Raw genomic sequence first — 21,593 nt, forward strand, 5'->3', positions numbered from 1 at the left:
TTTAAAGATTCGATGGTGAAAATCTCACCGTGATGAGCTCTAACTCTGAAAACAGCTTCTTGAACTTTCCTGGACATTTCTGCGAAGGAGGTGTTTGGTCAGAATATGAAGCGAAATACAAAGCATGCGTTTCAATGCACTCAATGCGACAAGACGCACACTTACCTCCCACGTCTGGTTGAGTCGGCTGACAGCAGCTGTGTTGAGACCCATGATGATGGCAAATGCAGAGTTCAGATTTCTTTGGGCTTTACAGCTACGTGCATCACACACACACACACACACACACACACACACACACACACACACACACACACACACACACACACACACACACACACACACACAAAGTGATTAATAAAAAAGAAACGGTGATCAAATCCTCGTGTATTTGTGTCTATGTCACAGTGTGTGCTCTTACTGAGCCGCGATCTTGATGAACTTCTTGAGCAGCTGCACTCTCTTGTTGAGCGAGACGCACATGAGCACCTCGGACATGACCCACTGCTGCACCTCGTTGCAGCGCTGGAGGAGGACTGAGAGCGCTGCTGTCTGGCCGCTGCACGGAGCTCGACTGAAGGTGTAGTACACCAGCTCCTGCTGCATGTGGACGGAGGGAAGAGGGTGAGACACATCAAGCTTTTACGACAAATGCATCCCGAAATATGTACTCCTTCTAAGATCGAAGGTGTAGCGCACCATCATTTTATTATTACTGGTATTATTGTTGCTTGATTTTTTTTTTTTTCAGAGTTTAAAACCAAAATAAAATCACTTCGCAAACGTCATTACAAACAGAGAGAAGCAGCTGATGCTCACATCGGACAATGAATATTGAACGCAAAACATTGCCTAGATTTCCTGAAAATACAACAAGATTCACATAAGAAGGAATCTATGTCCTCTTCATCTGTGCAATGCTTCACCATTCTTACAAGAAATATTCAGCTCTTCCTGAAAGCCGCTCGGCTGCAAGCTCAGCTGTTCGCCTGATCCGGCGAGTCTGGTAGAGCATTTGCATCTTTAATGCTTATGTTCCAGCAATCTCTGTCCTGACTATGAATTTATTATAAACCACGTGCACACCCCACATGAAATATAGTTGCGTGTTTGGAGAAGATACCTCGTGGATGGACTTGAAGAGGCTCCAGTCCAGGTGTGTGAGAGTAGCAGCCACATCCCAGGTGTTGATGCCCAAGAGTCGGACCGTTCTCTTGCTGAGCTCAGCGCTGTCCGTTAAAGGAGGCTGCGCACACAAACGCACACAAGAAAGTTAAAATAGTGCCATAGAAAGACAATGTATACAACAAAAATACAGTACATACACAGTTACCTCTATCTACAGCAATGGGGTTATCTCTAAATAAGCCAAGCAATAGCTCACTCCACCATAAACCAAAAGAGAATAAGGCTCGTGAGGGATTCAAACACAATACGTCCTTCAGAAAGATTCAAGGGTCATTAGATCAAGTGCTTCCTGCCGACATACAAGCAGGACTGAAAGCTGGCAGGAGAGCTGTGATTGTTAAAATGCATTCAGATACAGGTCACTCACTACATTAGGTACAATTCCACATTTCTGAGTGTGACAATAGACGTTAACGCAGCAGACAAAGTAGCCCTAAACAAACCTGAACCTTCAACCCTACTAGTCTACACCTGGACAGTTGATGTTTAAAAACGGTCTGACATGAAGGATTTACCGGTTTGTTATCCAACAAGGTTGCTAAATATTTCAAATCCAGAAAGAAACTAGAATCTTTAAAACGGCAGCTTCTAAAATGACCAATTTTGCAAAGCTTTTTAAGGATTCACAGCTGAAGCTGAAAATATGCCATTGCAGAGCAACACCTTCACTGATACAGCACTTTCTAGTCCGGTTGTCACGGTTGGGCAACAACAAACTAACTGTGACTCACTTTTCTCTCCTGTTGAGTCAGAGTTAATAACAATCACCTGGCCTGAGTCTCTGCAGCTAGCTTATGATGCATGACTCATTGTTACACTGTGACAATGTGTCAGTTGGGGAATTAGAATATTCACTTTCATGCTTGATTTACCCACAAGACGATACGGAGGCTGCCAACAATGACAGAGGCAGCAAGTGCCTAAATAATCAACTTTTAAGAGATTGCGGTCTGCTTTGGACCCGCGAGCTCCATCTTTTGCTTCTACCGGTGCTTATAAAAAAAAAAAAAAAAAAAAAAAAAAAAATCAGGGTGTCACAGAGTGAGAGCCATTTTACGTACCAAGATCTCAGTGAGATCCCTGCGACAGGCCACAAGCTTTCCCTGCGGGGTCAGAGACTCTGAGTACACGCAGTCACTGGGCTGTAACACCCTCCGCTCTGCAGGGATAAAGAAACACCGAAAAAAAAGGAGGGAGAAGGACACGGAGATCATGATGTTGATGAAAAGTGAGAGTCAAAAGAGTAGAATGGTGATTCTTAACCAGGGGGACTTTTTGCAGGTTTGAGAAGTGGCTCAACAAAACGTGTACATCTGAAGTTACTAGAAAAAGTAGGTAGATAAGCATGCCGAGAAGTCTAAACAGTCATAGGTACATAGTTAAACGTTGCTTATAGTGATGCGTTGACTCGGGTACTGTGTACGCATTTCCCCTCGTGGTCGTGTGCGTACCTCCGGTGTGCGACACCACGGCGAGCAACATGTCTTCTTCCGCTCGGTCCATCTTCAGACCGACAATCCGCAGCAGCTCGTGAGCCTCCAGCGACGGGTGCGTGTGGACACTTAGGTAGGAGTCGGCACTCACGTACACGCAACAAATAACTGAAACGAGTTCATTTTTGTCAAGTACTCAAGCAGACAAAAACACTGTATTTAAAAGAAATGTGCAACCCGAAATGAAAATACACGGGACTGGTATTACGCGTGAATGTGTACAGTTGTGGGCAGCGTGTTCACAGGCGTGTGTGTGTGTTTGTGTCTGTCACTCACCCTCTCTGGTCTCGGTCTGCGGACTGCGGAGCTGCAAGCAGTTTTCCTTCAAACTCAGCTGCTGATACATTTGTTTGCTCTGATGGAGAGAGCACAACACGATTTGAAATACTTTACTTACACTGGACTAGATATTGTTAAGCAATGATTGCATCTGAATCAACGCCTACACTGCTCTATGAAATGGAAGTCTATTATTTAACAGTGTGAACATAGCTTCTTGTTTGATTACACGTAATTAAGGCCCATATTCGGGGGACTTCTACCACTTGACATGATCATTTCTCAATGCTACATCTAAAATGTTTGACAAATAAAAATGGCAGATTTTTAAATATAGTTTTAGCTTAACCACAAACCCATTTCTCTGTCTTACCTTTTGGTTTGGAGGACAGTCATCCACCGTGCTGCAAGAAAGAGACACACACAGCAGTGAGGTGGCATGCAGGTAAGCAAAATATAAACAAAACAGCACAGTGACAGGCAGACACCCATGTTTGCACGCCATCTCATGGCAGTCACATTTTACAGTGCAGAGACAAACACACTTACTGTCTGCGACGCAGAAGTTTTTGAAACTCCTTAAGGTCTTTCTCCAGTGTGGGGAACTCGTACAGATCTTCTAAAACACACCTGTACAAGGTCTGATCGACAGAGACAGAGAGGATGATTAATGGCTCATGATCGATGGTAAAACTTATGTTTGGCCCATCACAGAGTGGGACCTGGTAGTAGAAATAGCACTTCACTCCTGCTAACCTCACTTTGTTGCATGGCAGGCATGAGACCAAGGCTAAGCTTACAGTGTCAGCAGCACATACACAGGTGTACAAAGACCGACCTCAATACAGCTTGTAACCACCGGGCTGTGCCTCACTGACTGCATATTAAGCCCGGTCACTTACTGCTCGCCACAGTAATCTACGTACAGCTGTTAGGGTAGAAAACAAAAACTAGCCAATACATACCAGAAATACATACTAATTATTTCGACTGGTAAAAAAAAAAAAATGCACAAAAACATTGACACACAGTAGGCTATGTCTTTACTTATAGCTATTAGAATATTTGCAGATCAACTATTTGATTAATCAACTCAGAGTTGCCGCTCGACACATTCTAAATGCAACTGTTGCTACTTTCTATTTACATTGTTGCACTTTATAGCGACATAACAAGGAAGACCGGAGAAACAGGTAACAGTACATGAACATTGCATTCTATGCAGCTCATTACTAAGCACCAGTTAGTGTAAATTACATTTAAAAAAAAAAAACATCAGACAAACTATGTACCTTGTGGTTAAATGGGTGACTAGGTACGCTCCCGTACTGTCTGAGTGTGGCAGAGAATTATTAGCAGGCAAGAAAATACCAGCAGCAGTAACACTATGAACTTGCAGGGATCCGCATGCATGCACACACAGACACACACACACACACACACACACACACACAGACAGACACACACACACACACACACACACACGCACACGCACACGCACACACACACACACACACATAGACACAGACACACACACACACACACACATAGACACAGACACACACACATAGACACAGACAGACACAAACACAGACAGACACAAACACGCACACGCATCCTTATCGCTGTCATTGACCCACGGTCGCCTCCAATCCCAATTCCCCTCGCGCTCCTCTGTTACTAGGCAACTATCACCTGGGTTACATACTCCGTATGAGATTATACCCATGCCAACCCTACCACTTTGGTTTCCATGGCAACCCGGCACCGAGCAATGGAGCTGTCAGGTTACGGCGGGACAAGTGATTGGTGAGTGTGTGCGCACTTGCGATTGTGTTGAGTGTGAGTGTGTGAGTGTGTGAGCGTGTGAGTGTGAGCGTGTGTGTGTGTGTGTGTGTGTGTATGTGTGTATGTGTGTATGTGTGTGTGTGTGTGTGTGTGTGTGTGTGTGTGTGTGTGTGTGTGTGTGTGATTGTGTGCATTTGTCTGTTTCTCTTTTGGTGTCACAGTTGTCAGAGGCATCCCAATCTGATTCAGTCTGCCATGTGAAAATGGCAGGAACATAGCGAACACAAACAACATTTGCAGTGGAAAAATGTGACAGTTATGTGACACTTAGAATCTGTATGCGTGTTTTCAATCACCACCATGTCCTGTGTAAAATAAGTGATAGAATAATTCAACTTCTGCTTACTTATTTGCATCTTTTTAAATACAGAATAATTCTCTTGGTTATTTCGAATTATTCTCTGAAAGAAAATACACATCTTATGATTACACCCCCTCATTCTTCACAACACACCATGAAAGTGACTGAATTTTCTTTGTTTCTTTGTCAGAAGGATGAGAAAAAAAAACATCAGCAGTTTCCCTGTGGGAGAAAGCTGAAACACCGTTCAGTTTAACATTAGAGGCAGCTAATGGGAAGCTCAGAGAAGACACACACACACACACACACACACACACACACACACACACACACACACACACACACACACACACACACACACACACACTTTTCAGCTCCCTGTCTCTTGCTACAAAATGCTTGATGTCTTGTCATGCAGAACTTAAGTAAGGACAACCCCAACAAGAGAGAGACAAATGAAGATGAATAGGTCCTCTGATGTTTTTCAGTGATCCATGTGAAAGGACACCAGAGGATCAAACTCATTAAACCAGTAATTGAAATACGTGACAGTTGAGAAGAGAGATTAAAACAAAAACGGAAGTGGTACCTTCATGAAGCTCCTGACGTGCTCCTCTTCCTTGAGGAAGTCCTTGTAAAGCCTGCTCCAGTGGGAGACCAACTGCAGTACCTTACGCTTCCTGAAGAGGGCGTCTTTTCCTTCCTCCTGGCCCCTGCAGCGGACACTGCTATAGGTGACTGTGGTCAAGGGGAGAACAAAGCAGAGGGCCTGAAAGGATGTGTGTGTGTGTGTGTGTGTGTGTGTGTGTGTGTGTGTGTGTGTGTGTGTGTGTGTGTGTGTGTGTGTGTGTGTGTGTGTGTGTGTGTGTGTGCCAAAGTGTGTGTTTGCATGAATGTGTGGATTTGTTAGAAAGGATATTGTCCCAGCAGGGCCTGACAGAGGTCATGAGTGGACATGAACACCAGGTAGGTCAACAGGAAGTCATCCAGCAGCATTTCTGAAACACAAAGAACACATTATCTGTCACTCCCAAGTGAAGCCAAATAAAGGGTTCAAGAATGACTCCCAAATGCAAACAAGAGGGTTCAAGACTAAACCTTCAAGCTCAACCTCCTTTTTTCCTCTTTGATTTGCCTTTAAGCAGCTTTAAAGTGACTATAATCACGTGTGATGTGAAAGATGTCACTCGTAGTAATGAACCCACAGAGAACTGTCACAATTCCCCGCAACCCAGCAGAGCATTTCAGGATCTGAACAGGCGGGAAAAAGGGCCCCAAAACCCCAACCATTATAATTTAAAATACAAAAATAACAAGTACTTCGTATTTTTGGGGACTAAAAGGTTAAATGGTTAAACTTGCTTACTTATGTCTCCAGACTCCTTAAGTGTTTAAATATAAAAACAAATCAATCAAAAAAGCTTTTATGCAAATATTAACTATAGTTGGGAAATCAAGAAACCAAGTTTTCAAGGGGCTTAAAAAACCTTAACCAACATTTATAATACAAAGAGGTTTTTCTTTCTCTTGGTTCGTGTTCTTACTTCAAACATAAAAGAACTAGAGTAGAAGTAGAGTACAACCAGCTGAAGTGGGAAAGAAATGGCAACAGTACGTTTGTAAGTGTTTGAGAGACTCACCAGGTGATCAATGGTGAGAACCAAATATAAACAGCCCTTGTGGCAGATGGGTAATGAGCCATTGTTGGTGGGGTGTGTGTGTGTGTGTGTGTGTGTGTGTGTGTGTGTGTGTGTGTGTGTGTGTGTGTGTGTGTGTGTCAAACTCTTTCCCTGGGAAAATGTGTGACCCAAATATGGCTCCGTCAGGCAGAGAGCAAAGAAATCAATTATAGAAGACTGAGCATAGGCTGCGACATTAATATTTGATCAACTGTCTTCTCTTTAAAAAATAAAAACACAACTTTCTCAATAAATATTTTTAGGCAGGTCTGACTGAGCGTATCACTTTTTCAAAACCCTGTTGACTTACTTTCCTGTCACCTTCTCTTTTCTGAGCCCTTTTCTCTTCAGTCTGTGGATGTAGAGCTCCTTCCTGACTATCAGCCTTATTCCTGCTTCCCATCTTCCTCTCTGTCTCTCCATCCTAAACTATCCTCGTCCACCCCCCCCCCCCCTTCCCTACACCCCCATCTTTCATTTTCTCCTTCTTGGCGATTACATTTCCCCCCCGCTACTTCTCTCCTCCTACGCTCACCCTCGCTCAGCTCGCTCTGATGATAAATATCCATTTTCATCTTCAACATATGCCCTCTGCATTTGCCCGCTGGCACGCACAAAGTCAAACACATACATTCATAGACACTGCAGTGCACACACGCGAGCGCACGCACACACACACACGCGCACACACACAGCACCCTGATGAATAACTCATTCAGTTCTGACCTTGGGGACTTTATCTCTTGTGAGAGAAAGAAAAAAGATAGAAAAAGTGTGTGTGCTGAACTAATCAGAGTAATCTGGTGCTGTGGTTTTTTGTTGTGTGCGTGTGTTCTTTTGATGTGTACATGGATAGGGGTGGTCGGGGTAATTGCTCTCTCTCTCTCACTACGGTAACATGTTAGAGCCTGTTCAACGTGCTGCACAGCTAAGCCTACAACGGCACACACTGATGCTCAGCACCACCCCAGAGGGTCTACACACACACACGTACACACACACACACACACACACACACACACACACACGCACACACACGCACATACACGCTCATTCAGGGCACATAGACCAAAAGCCAAACGATAGAGACACCAACATGGATTCAGAGACAGGAACAACAAAACATGCACATCAACTCTGCCTCCCTAGTTCTGCCTCTCCCTCAGCTCCCACTAAAAAAACAAACAACAAAAAACTAAAAAAAAAAAAAAAAAAAAGGGATGTCTTTGCTCTTTTCACTGAATAAATATCAGGCGGACTTCCTCGACAAAGACCATCTCAGTTCTCGCTCTCTCTCCCACATTTATCTCTCTCCCTCTTTCTTCGTTTGCTTCCTGCAATTCAGTGAGATGGCTCCCTGTGGACTGCTGGGAACTGGTGGTGCTGAGGAGGTGATGCATAAAGACGCTTTGTCTTGAAACGATGGCAAGAGAAGGCTATTAGAAAATCTAAGTTTGGATCCACATCTCATTGTGTACAAAAGCATTATTTAAGTGGACCTGGGCTTCATGTTGATACTGAATAGAATTAAAAGAAAAGAAGTCATGATCTATTGACGATGACAAAGAAATTAGCGAGAATTTTTACTAACATATATTTTTCTTATGATCTGTGGGGGAGTGTTTTTATGAAATTATTATTTTAAGAATTTTAAGTGATTTCCAAACTGTGGTATGTGTACCACTGGTGGTACACGAGGCTCTTCGCTAAGAGGCCTGACAATTGCATTCCAACTGGCTCAAGTCCAAGAAAATTGTCATTTAATTTGATTACAGGCGGCAGTTATTACATATACATTGGAAATGAGCCGTTAATCATTTGCATACTGGGTGCTCTGATTAATACATATATTTGTATTATTTGGCCTTACTGAGGCCATTGCATAAACATTTTTATTTTATGAATACAGTGGGAGGCAGTGAGAAGTGGCATTTGGGTGGTACATAATCAGAAAGGTTTAAAGAGCCTCTGTTTTAAGAAATAAAGGGACACAAACCATATGAACACTGTAACCTCAGTCGCTCCACATCCGCATGCTGTACACTGTAAAACTTTTACTGGAACAACTGGCTGGAAGATATTTAAACAGGTACTGTGTTTGCTATTTATTACTGTTTTCTGACATTTAAACAATGAACAGGTTGCATTCCACTACTTTCAACTAGGTCTATGTGCTCACTGCTTCAAAACAAATGACAAAATGATTCCTGAGGTATAACAATTTAGTACTACTGTAGCCGCCGCACTATCAAAGAACGCAATAACTACAGGGTACAACTGAGGATTGTGAAATTGAGATACAACGCTGAGCCATTCACTGGAATTGTTTGCGGCAGAATTGCCTTCAGCACCCTGAGGCCATCGTTTCACAAACTCATTAAAGCATTTAACCTCTTGAATGTTTTTCATATTTACAGGCAATGTCATGGCTGAAGGCAGGCACACGCGCACGCACACACACACACACACACACACACACACACACACACACACACACACACACACACACACACACACACACACACACACACAAACACAAACACAAACACACATACAGTAATTGCATAACTCCTGAAGTTTAAACCCACTTACGGGGAAATAAAAAATAAAGAGAAATGTCCAGGCTAGTGTTGTAACTTGTTGTGCAGCATGAAATTCCTCAGGAGGAGGTGTGGTGCTTAGTTTTAAATGTGTACCACTGAGCCGAGACAAACATTTCAGCTGCAGTACTTTACATGACAAACTGAAAGAAAAAAAGTTGCCTTCACTTTTGTATCATACTAATTCTAATCATTTCTCTTTTCATGAAGACACGGCCACATTGTGTGGATGGCTGCACTCACTCACACGTGTCTCTGCATGATGTCTACAAAACATGTGTGTTCATGTCTGTGTGTGTGTGTGTGTGTGTGTGTGTGTGTGTGAGTTTCTCCAAAACTTACCACTCTCCCTGTTCTCTGGTGCCCCTCTTTGGTCATCCAAACGCAGGTCACTTAGCAGATGCTCCAAGATCTTGAGCGGCGTTCCCGACACCACCACATACCTGTAAGAGTCGCAACAATCTTCCTCACTGGAGCAAGAGTACCAAGTACGACCATGTCCTTCCCTCCATCTTCCCTCCCTCTCCTCCTCCTTGTTTTCCTCCACATTGTCATCATCAATGTAGGGAAAATGGGGAACATCAAAAGTAGAGATTTCTGAATTGCTGCCGTCGTCATCATGATTGCTGTCCTCATCATCGTCTTCGTCATCATCATCTACATCTATGTCCTCCTCTGCCTCTGCAAGTGTAGCTAGCTCAGAGGTCATCTTCATATCTAAACGCTTCCCAATGATCAGCCCTCCTCTACGCTTTTCACACCCAGGAAGGCTGCTCTTTCATGGGGTAAACTGCCTGTCTGTCTGCCCCTGTCAGCGACGAGCTCAGAGATTAAAAGCCTCTCTCTGACATCTGACAGCTCCTACAGTAGCACTGGGAGGGAACTGATTGCTGCTGAAGATGCTGAAAATGGTATACACACATGCACACACCCACTTAACCTGCCTGTCACTGACACTCCCTGCTTTGTGCCTTAGGTCTTGCCACGCACTGACTTACATACACACAAACACTGCACAAAGAAGTCAACTTTAACGAAACCTACCTCCCTCCCTCTCTCTTACTCACACACACACACACACACACACGATCCCAAACACATGGACTGATGCGTGGAAGGAAGTAAACTAGTCTCGGTGTGATCTTTTTTCCCTTTCAGCTGAAAACAAAAAGCCATTCTCTCCTTCTTCCTCTCTGCCAGAAGCTAAAGCATACATTATCTTTGACACACATACACACACGCGCACACACATGCGCACACACACGCGCGCACACGCACACACACACACACACACACACACACACACACACACACACACACACACACACACATACGCACACACACATACGCACACGGCGATAGCACTACTGATCATTTTCATGTACATGCAAGAGTGTGTGGTTGCAACTTGAGATCCCAAAGAGTAAAAACTGAAAAAGAGAGGGAGGAGGACTATGATTATGTTTTTGTTGCTACTGTTAGTTCGGAGGGCCCTTATTATGTAGGAGGAAGGACCGACCTCCTGTCGCAATCCTCCTCTCTGGACCCGCCCCCCGACGACGTGGGTGAGGGCCGGTCCGATGGCGACATCACTGACGATGTCACTCTCTGCAGCACCAATACGTCCCGTCCTCTCTCCTTCAGACAAACCCGCCCCACCGCCTCCTGAAAGAGGAAAAAAGGAGAGAAAAAAAGAGAGACATGTCACAAAGTGAAGCAAGGACAAAACTGTTGGAAGGTGATTTAAGGAGTGAAGACAGAACATTTCAGCCAGAACAGACAACAAAACAGATGTGATGCATCCAATGTGGTTATCTTCAGTACTGCTATTCCTTTTTCTGCTATGTCTCTTGTCTATTTGCACACTCTTTGTCTCTAGATTGTGCAGTCTTTGATTACTTCATATCGGATTTGACCATATATATGCACATTATAGGTCTATGTCAGCTTATTACTGGCATATGTACATTCGGTGTCCCATAAATGAGAAGAAATTAGAGCGCTGAAAAGTCAAGATACGTTTATAGTAATATCCTGACTGTTACCATGACAGAGTTCATCCACCAGGGAGCACTGAAAAGTTTACGGTTCATCTGTAAATTGTCTCACACAGCACGCCACTGTCATCATGTACACTATATTACAACTGTTTATTCACCAACTTTTAGGGATCATACTGTAAAATGTTTTATATAATATCAATAAAACAAATACAAGACAATTTACCACTGTCACATAAAACCTATTGGTCAGGCTTTTGTATCCTTGCCCTTCCATTTAAGATGAAATATTTCTCCAACATATACAGTCGCAGGCAAACACACTCATACACCAAAAACACATGCAGACACAGACTCTGTTGGCACCATCAAAGGGAAGTATTACATTTCCTGCATTTAGAGGGAAGGGTATTGTCTAATAAATTACAATGAGGACACCCAGGAATGTGGGCTGACATTTGAAATGATCTTCTGCTCCCAAAAATGAGCAGCAACCTGATCCGTGTATCCGACACGTACACACACACACACACACACACACACACACACACACACACACACACACACACACACACACACACACACACACACACACACACACACACCTGCTGTAAAGGGAACAGAGCTCCAGATGAACAAAGGAGGACAACAAGAAACAGCCTGGGGAGAGTAAAAGGAAAAAGGAGAGGAGAGAGGGAGATCAAAGGCAGAGGACAGGAGAGGGAGGAAGAGATAAAGAAGCAGCGCCTCTCCTCCAGCTGCTCGCTGCAGTCTCTGTCACAGCCAGAGGGACTGAACAGCAATCACAAGTGACACAGCGCTTTCTATGTAGGGCTGCCTTTCTATTGGGTTTGGTCTTATATTGACATTTTAGATGCCACAATTACAATAATAATAATAATAATAATAATCAGGTGAAGACTGAGCAAATTCTCAAGTGCTTCTAAAAAGTTCTTTGGTTGATGAAAGTGCACTAATCAATAACCGTGATCATCAAGAATCAAGAGTTTTACTTTAGGCACTGTGGAACTCTCGGATACTTCTATAACGCTCACAAACGAGTCAATAGAGAGGCAGAAACTAAAAAGCAAACACAGGCACAGACGCACTGACACACTATCTCTGTGATTGTCTGATGAAAGGAGCTCTCTGATCCTGAGACAGCTGGTAGGATCTGACTTGGGTCAGACAACACAATATGCCCCAAGTACTCTTTGTCTGTGTGTGTGTCTGTGTGTGTGTGTGTGCACGCGTGTAGACATGCCCTGATGACTCATACTCTACAGTAGGATGACACAGATGCTGAGCATCTACCACATCCTCGCCCTCAGTGTGTTGCTGTGTCACATTTTCTTCTCAAAGAAAGATAGAATAAAATAGGATTTATATTTTTTTATCTACCAATTCCATTTGGACTTACTTACCCTAATATGACAAATTCCACATTTAAAATATTTATAATAAAGTTAAATTAAGTTTACGACTTTGATTCAAGAAGTACAAACAGGACAACTTACATTTGACTTTAGTTAGGTTTCTTCCCTTTTACTCTTGTTGATCACACCGAGACCAACATTTAATATATACATATCCCAAACAATATCCAAAATCTAAGATGATATCTAGTTTTATATCACGGTGTGATATAATATCAATATATTGTCTATTCAAGGTTGCACAAAGGTAAACAATCCAAATTCTGAGGTAGACAGATACACTGAGCTGATGTGATAAAGTCTGTTGATATTCACTGTATTACACAAACTGTCAAACTGAACAGTACATAAATACACTGTACCACCCACTTGTGGAGAATGAGTACTTTAGAAGAATTATTATCAGATCTCAATGGAACACGCTGAAATTAAACATCCTCGAGGTTTAGCAACATGAAGATGAATACAGCAGATAAGTAACGCAGTGACAGCTGATGTAAAGAGATCAGACACAGTGCGCCATTAATTACATTTTGGACTGGCACCAATACCGCACCCAGCAGCCCAGATGTAATGTCAAGATACGTTTGGTGGTTAAGGGAACACGCCATTAGACCACATAATCTAAGGTTCAAATACAGACCAGGACCAACTTTATCACAAGTCACCCCCCCCTCCATCTCTGCTGACCTTCCCTGTCTCTCTACAATATCAGATATCAGAAATATGTTAAAAAAAAAAAAAAAAAAAAAAAAAAAAGGAAAAAGGGGGACATTCTGTAACCAATTACAACTACTGTAAAAACTGCCTTCCCAGTAGCAAACTGTTGATCTTTCTGACAACACTCTTTGCTCAGATGCCAAGAAAAACAACTCCGAGCCAAGAACGGAGGAAGGCAGTGTTATAACACACAAATACACACGCAAGATCAAAAAGCTTCCAGAAAACACACCAAAGGAAACACTTGCAACATTGACACTAGGCACGTGCAACTAACACATTACATACATTCACATGCAAATAATCCCTAAAGAGCCAAGTGCAAACAGCTATTTTCAAGAACATTCATTTGACCTCAGAAAGAACCTGAGCCACGACAAATGAAAAAATATACAAAGAAGGCACTTGAAATTGGGAATTATGCAATACACCCTTTAATCACACGACTGTGACAAGCTGAAGTTGATATTTCCAGAGCTTCAGTGAGGCAGAAAGTTCTTTATCAAACAATAAAAGCAAACCTTCATAACTTCACACATTTCTCTGGACTGTTATGTTTTCTCAGCTAACAGGTGTGTCAGTCTTTTTCCTCCCATTTCGGTCATCCCTTCCTTCAATTATATCATCTGCACTTCCAGTTCACCTCCCTTCTCTGATTTTTTTTTCTGTCTCTCTCTTTCTCTGTCTTGGAATGGACAGACTTCATGCTCCGGAGGTTTGAGATTTTGGAACAGAAATATATCTGTCGCTCACTCTGTTCTGTTTCTCTCTCTCTCTCACACGCACACACATGCACACACACACACACACACACACACACACACACACACACACACACACACACACACACACACACACACACACACACACACACTATGACATAATATTGTTCAGAGGAAAGGTGGGTCTCATGGAAAGCCTAAAAGGAAGCACTTTTTTTGTCTCTTTCCTGTTCCTACCAGTGTGTCTGTGTGTGTGTTTGGTGTCTGTGCCAATAGCGACCCAGCCATATCTGTGTTATGATAGCTCTGGGCCTTATTCCTGGAAATAATGGATAAGAATATGAAAACACAATGTGTTAAGACCAGCAGCACACATAAGTAAAACCATACATGCACGCACACATGCAGTCCAATTCTCACAACAATGATAAAGAAACACAGGCTTCCCAAAAAACCTTCGTTGTGTATGAGTTTTTCATGTATGCTGTGACCTTGTTTAATCCGTTGTGCAGGTTGACCTCTGGAAAAACTGTGACGGCTGAATCCGATGTGTACCAATGCAAAGTCAGAAGTGACTAGAAGGCAGAGAAGCACCCAGTGCACTTAACTAACACGAGTTATATCACTATGGAAACAGCCCACACCGGTTTGTCAGAGCTTATCTGTCATGGAAAAAAAAAAGGAAACTAAAAAAAAAAGAAAAAAAAAAAAGAAATCACCATGACAACCCAGTAAAAGGAGAATGGTCTCTGTGGTGAATCGAGCCGGTTGCTTGGTTTTGGTTTCTGCTAAATTCTGCAGCCTAAGATGGAAGATGAGCTGACTAAAATGAAGATGAAACCTGTTATAGATGTTCATGCGTGTTTCTGAAAAGCTTCATCTCGAGAGAAAATCTTAGAAATGAAGACAGATTAAGATTTGTCTCCTCGTAACTACAGGAGACTTTAATTATAAGTCAATCTCACAGGTGATACACATCTGCCCCTTGGTCACATATGGTTTTCACGGCTCACACTGCGGTAATCATAGTGAAGACAGCTCAGTGCCTGCTGATGTCATGCTACGTTTTCATTTTAGTCATATTTGTATGTTATAAACAAGCAAATCTTTTTTTGCCTTTCCTACCCCTCACTTTAATAATATAATTTCACAATACGTCTGAAATGTTACTGTTTTAAATATTTCTTCACACATGTTTTTGTATATGGAAATGAGCAGTTCTCTCATCTTTTTTCTGGATTTTTGAATGAATGCCTTGAACAAAAATTATCATTTGAAGAGAAACTGCATTTATTGAAAAAAACATACTCTTTGAACTAGACTGGCGGTTCATTAATAATTTTTTAACATCAAGTCATCAACACCGATCCTAATACTTGAATCAAATCTCCTGTTAAACTGGTTTTAAGGCACAGAAAATATTGTTTCTCAGATAAAATCACCTGACGGTTTCCTTTTTGTACCAGGATGGTTCGAAGTTATATCATTACTATCCTCCAACCAAAGACAACATACTTTCTTACATATTCATACATGTTTGTCTACAATTCAGCCCAAAGTATGTGTATGCAAACTTTATGATCTCTACTTGGAATAATGTTTTCTGATGAGTATTTAAATACTTTGTATGTCCTTGTAAAAATAATTGGCTGGTGCTAAAATCACATTTCAAGGAGGCAAACCGCACATCTGAAAATACAGCTGTTTTCTCACTATTCATAATGAATTATCAGCAGGTAAAAATGTTTAATCTGCACTGATCATCATAAGAACTTCCCCTCGAAAGGATTATACTCAAGTAGCCTCTACACTTTTCAAGTTAGCCTAAGTGTGGGTAGTGTTTTATATATTAAAAGTTCAGAGTATAGTGTTTAAGTAGGAGTCTTAAACCCTCTCTGTGCTGTTGCCCAACAACACTGCTTATATGTTTTTATGTACTTTCATACAGTGCAGTAATAATGTATTTTTTGCAAGCTTGCATGGAATGAAAGTGAAATTATGCGCACTTTGGAAAATCCCCAAAGCCTGGCTTCAGTCAAACTCACCAAAGTGATAAGATATGCAGTAGACTTTGCAAACACGCAAGTCGTGATGTAGGGTGAAATCAGACTGCGTTTGCTTCGTTTCCCTGCCCTCAGGTCTGCTGTAAAGCGGGATTATACAGTACAACGCTTCACTAACACCCCGCTCATTATGAGTGCACACTGACTCAGCCTGCCACAGCGCCGGCAGAGCATGAACATACACATACAAGCTCCCACAAATGATTATAACCTCTAGCTGGTGAACTGCCATACACACAAGCACAAGAGAACACACACACACACACAGAACTTGACAGACTGTAAAAAGAGTGCGAGATCGCATTGCACTAAGCCATTATTAACACCCACATTAGACGAGCGAGAGAACTGGTGGTTGTTTAATCTGAAGTGATCTGAATGAAGCTCTGTGCATCTGCAATGATAACTTTAGTTGGTGGGTGGGTGTCGTGCACAGATGTGTCCTCAGATGATGTACAAGTGAGCAGTAATGTGGGTGAAGTGCATATGTGTGAGTTTATCCTTTAGATTGACAGAAACACCAATCATGATGGTGCAGATGAGGATTTACTCACATGATCCCTGACCTGAATCCATGAGCAACTCGGACCTGAATTGTGTGAGTGCGCCTAAAAATGACGGCAGTAATGACAACATTTACCACATGACGTCCATTACTCTCTATTCACACTAACCATGAAGCCACAACTCGTTCTGCTGATTATATGGTTATACTTCGTAGAGCAACATCATCAGTACTGAAGATTTACCGCTTGGTAATAAAGGACATTTCATGATATCAAAGCCCCTACGGTACATCACGCTCTCTACTGACCGCCTGGTTCCTGTCCGGCAGACGATAGTTGTGGTTCTGCAGCAGCCGACAGCCGTCCTTGGCCAGCCGCTGAACGGCCTCAAGCCCCAGCCGACTGGTTAGCTCCTCCCGGCCGCACACGGTCCCCATCCCTCCGCCGCCGCTGCCACCGCTGTCCCGCAACGTGCACACCCCGCCCAGCTGCAACACAGGAGGCATGAAGACATATCTCAACCCGCAGTCCCAGGACATGGTAGAAACACTCAAAGTGTGTCTGTGGAACAGAGGTCAAGAAAGTTGAAGGTTCGTTTGTCCGAAGGAGGATGAAACCAATTTGGGCAGAATCCAGAAACATGCACTGACAAGTTTTCAGTTGCCTTTTTATGTCCATATCAGGAGAATTAGAAGAAGAGTAAATCCTGGGTTTCTCTATCTCATCTTATTCTCCTTGTTATCCTTCCTCATCTCTTATTCTTGCTTTCTTTTAGTCAGTAATTCCTTTTCTCTGTTGCACTTCTCTCTTTGTCTCAGTCTGACTGCTCAGTGTCAGACGGTCTGGCGGAGAAAGAGTGAGTGTGTGATTAGTAGTATAAGTGGGCGGGAGTGGGTGTCTGTGTGAGAACCGAGTGTGTTTAGGTGTGTGTGTGGTGTCGGTCTTTCTCCTCCCCTCTGTAGTCAGGACTTAGAAATGTGTTACCGTCTTGGTAGTCCAACTGCGGCAGATAAAAAGTCTATGAATAGGAATGTTTAAGAGTGATGTCTTTACAAAGGAAAAAGAAACACAAAGAAGCAGACTTTGTATTTCATCAGAAGAGCTGGAGGATACAGGAAAAACTAAAAGCTTTGTCCTCGGATAGACCTGACGACAGACAACATTAGTGTGTGCATGTGCTCCCCGGAGTGCTTCTAGTATGATGGTTATCACGAGTGGCGGGTAGCCTGGTCTGTTTATTTTCCTTGGAAGAGAGAAAGAGGGATGTTTCAATTGGCTGAGAGTTGGTTAACCCTTCCTGTGGGCTTAACTATCCCACGGTACCGTGCTCCAGTAGAGGGTAACACACACCCATGCACAACATCACTCATTTTGTTGACTATGAAAACAACCCCCCAATGACAACTCTTATCTGGTAAAATAGCCACGTACACACACGGACATCATATCACAACTACCGTCCCGTGTCCCTTGCTGCTTCCTCTAAACCGAGTTTCAGCTTCCTGTGCCCGACACAGAGCACACACAGATAAACCTGTCTGTGTGTGCATGTATTGTGTGGCTGTCTCTGTCTATCTCCTCTTCTCTCCCATTGTATCCTTAATTTTACTTTGATCCCTCTCGTGTTTGAGCTCTACGAAAAGCTAAAACTTTCCGTAATCTGAAGGGCAATTGAAACTAAATTAGGCTCCAGTTCATTTCAGCTGCATTAGAGTTTGGAATCAGTGAGATATCTGCATAAAGCTGTCTACCCTGTACAACAAGGACTACAAAGGAAAGAAGCCTTATAGTTCATTGTGTTATCTTTGACGTTTAGTACTTGTATGTGGTTTATTGTCCTCCTTTTCATGAAATCATGAAGACTTAATACTTGTGTTTCCAATAACAGTCAGCAGGGGTACAGGCACAGCAGGATCAATCTAATGTTCACTAAATCTCTGTCGCAAAGCTGGTGTAGCATTCCTGACCAGAGCATCTCAATAACATGCATTGTTCACTTGTAAATGTCCATTAGTGCCTATATTCCGAGGGAATTTTATTTCATTTTGATTAATGACTTGTCTTAACACAGTAACAGCAAAACTAGTTTAATGTGTTTGTAATCAGTAAGAGACAGAAGGAGAAATGAGAGGAAAGGAAGGAGACAGACCTTTATACCACACTTCCCTCTTCTATTCTAAAGTCAGTTGTTCCCCTCATTTATATATTTTTCAGTTTTTGTCAGACAAGGGGGCAAGTTTAAAATTAGATTTTGGTTCATAAGTAGCTTGTTAACCATCAGTTATTACTAAGAGAAAATGAAAGGTTGTCATATTGAAATACAGCTACAATACATCAACGCTGCAAGTGTTTCCAATACACTTGCAAAACATCAAACAAAAGATGGCAAAACAGCTAAAAACTATATTATACATGTAAACAGATTCTCTAATTCTGAAATATTTCCAGAAGACACAGAGTCCACAGTGGACCAATGACTGAGCTGTGGCGTAAACCAAATGCACTCAAACCAGATCCAGTGGACATCAGGGGCCATGAGAGCAAAAAATATTGACCTTTTCTTTAAGACATTTTCTCTAATCTTTGACTAGTCTGTCAATTCAGGCCTCTAAAATTATTTATATACTTCAGCATTTGCACTCATCAAGTAATAGACAAGTCCAAAGTGTGACAAGGAGCCGCAAGACGCCATTGCTTAGCAGTAATGGGTTAAAAGCTAAAAAACTGTGAACCAATGATATACATGTATATATAAAGTACTGTATGTGTAATTGTGTGATTCTCTTTTTGCTGTTCGTTCTCGTACTCTCACTTCATCTCTCTGGTGTAATCAGTGAATGAATAATTGATAGAGAAAAAGAGGTTTTGACTGTTCAGAGATGGGACCAGAAAGCAAACACGCCTCTGTCTACACTCCGTTCTGACCCCATTTTCTGCCACGTTTGTACCTCCACATAGAAACAACTTGCAATCCGTGACCTTTGACAGAGATCACAGTATTCAGGAAAAGGCAGTTATTATCTGTATTCTGGATGTTGCAAGCAATCAATGATTGAGCTGATCAAGTAATATATTAATTGGCTATTATTGGTCTTGTTGCTTTCTGGGTACAACAGCCATCAAAAACAGCTGACGTTGCTATTAAGACACTGAAACCTTCACTTAATAGTACTGCAACAAGAAATAAAACTGCACAGCAACATGAACAAACAAATAGCCTCTAGCTTTTTCAATTAGTGATATGCTGGAATACTGCATGCGTGCTAGCAGTGCTGTGCATGGGTTTCGGCAACATTTCATAGGTGTAATGCACACGTGAAATATTGCTGCTGATTTAAAAACATTTGACATTTAGCTTATGTTTATTCTGCTTATGAACACAGGATGTTCAACCATACCAGCCATAACTCTTCCGGATTAATGCTACTCTCTCTAAAGATATTATACTAAAACTATGAGCTTTATTACATGTACGTATTTATACATAGATTATTTTTTCAATGCAGAATTGTTCAGTTATGAGGAATATTTACCGTCATCATTAACTGGACTGGCTTTACTAATTTCGTTGTAGGCCTCGGAAAAATAGAAATAATGGAATGAACTGCGGTGACAGATACTGAAAATGAACTGAAGCTTCAGCACTGGGGGCAAAGAAAACTGATAGAGATGTTCCTGTAGTGCGTGTCTGTTCAGTGTGTGTGTGTGTGTGTGTATTACCGGGCTGCTCTCCTCTCTAGGTGTGGAAGACTCCTGGTGGCTCGTCTCTGTCGTCTCAGAGTCCTGCTCTGATACTGCAACCAATCACGAACAGCAACACCTTACAGCCTACTCATTCATTACATGACATTGTCTTTATTACTGTATCTTCTTATCATGGTTGGAAAAGTGGGGGAGGGGGGGGGGGGGGGACACACATCAGGAGAGCTTCTCAAGAAAAACACACACACTCTAACTAAATGTCCCACTTACAAGCTTTGCGAGTCTTTCGGGCGAGGGCAGCCGCCAACTCACTTTGTACCTGTTGAAAAAAAGAAAAATTGGAAGCACGACTTGACTCAAAAATCCCCAAAATATAAATACTGGAGTAAAACACAGGATCATTTCCTGTTTGTCTATTTGTAAAATAATGGGTTTCTCTCATGAGGTGATACTGAATTTATCCTTTCTCAGATTCACATGCACACACTGACCGTAGAGGTGAGCCTTTCGAGAGCTCTCATCTGAAGAATCTCACTGCAGACGTCCCGGTTGCCTTCAGAGTCTTCCTCTGACCTGTAGAGAAACAGGCACAGCTTTATTTGCAGCTGATGAGTGCACATTAGTCTAATCAAACACTCTGCAGAGATACAAGTTCCCTGCAGAGCAGCTGTCCTCGCCACACTGCCCCCTGGTAAAATAAGAGAAGAACTACTGCCTGCGTACACATCTTACTCATCCATTTTAACATGTTTTCACTCGAATAATACTTGGATTTATGTAGCCGAATAGCAGCCACTTTTCTTCTTCCCCACTTTTCCTTTCACTAATTTCTATAAACTGCTTTGGGTTTGGTGGAATCCAAACACATACATGGAAACAGAGGACATCTTACGATGACCTCAAAATGGTCGCACACCCGAGACAGAACCAGTGAGAAATCTAATTTCAAAATGAATTAAAAGTCCATTTATTAAGTTAAGATAGGATCTTCATTAATCTTATAGTAAAATCTCTCAATATTTATCAAACATATTAATCATATGAATCAATTGTTTG

The 21,593-nt window shown here is 42.2% G+C and overlaps 1 protein-coding gene across 2 annotated transcripts in view; it reads right to left on the reverse strand.

Moving 5' to 3' along the window:
- The window catches only part of rapgef5a (Rap guanine nucleotide exchange factor (GEF) 5a), a 45,709-nt gene that overhangs the window by 5,184 nt on the left and 18,932 nt on the right, over positions 1–21,593 (reverse strand). For both annotated transcript variants that reach the window (XM_069175807.1, XM_069175806.1), the window contains exons 6-22: positions 21,029–21,110; positions 20,808–20,856; positions 20,556–20,629; positions 17,144–17,323; positions 10,908–11,053; positions 9,731–9,831; positions 6,029–6,107; positions 5,699–5,843; positions 3,510–3,601; positions 3,334–3,364; positions 2,958–3,036; positions 2,640–2,789; positions 2,250–2,347; positions 1,124–1,246; positions 422–600; positions 166–256; positions 29–79 (exon numbers count right to left, since the gene is read on the reverse strand). In XM_069175807.1, coding sequence (XP_069031908.1) covers positions 29–79; positions 166–256; positions 422–600; positions 1,124–1,246; positions 2,250–2,347; positions 2,640–2,789; positions 2,958–3,036; positions 3,334–3,364; positions 3,510–3,601; positions 5,699–5,843; positions 6,029–6,107; positions 9,731–9,831; positions 10,908–11,053; positions 17,144–17,323; positions 20,556–20,629; positions 20,808–20,856; positions 21,029–21,110 — 1,750 coding nt within the window. The remainder of the gene's footprint in view (positions 1–28; positions 80–165; positions 257–421; positions 601–1,123; positions 1,247–2,249; positions 2,348–2,639; positions 2,790–2,957; positions 3,037–3,333; positions 3,365–3,509; positions 3,602–5,698; positions 5,844–6,028; positions 6,108–9,730; positions 9,832–10,907; positions 11,054–17,143; positions 17,324–20,555; positions 20,630–20,807; positions 20,857–21,028; positions 21,111–21,593) is intronic.

This window comes from Embiotoca jacksoni, unplaced genomic scaffold (genome assembly GCF_022577435.1).
Source record: "Embiotoca jacksoni isolate LCO1_2020_lvr unplaced genomic scaffold, fEmbJac1.0.p SCAF_7, whole genome shotgun sequence".
NCBI lineage: Eukaryota > Metazoa > Chordata > Actinopteri > Embiotocidae > Embiotoca > Embiotoca jacksoni.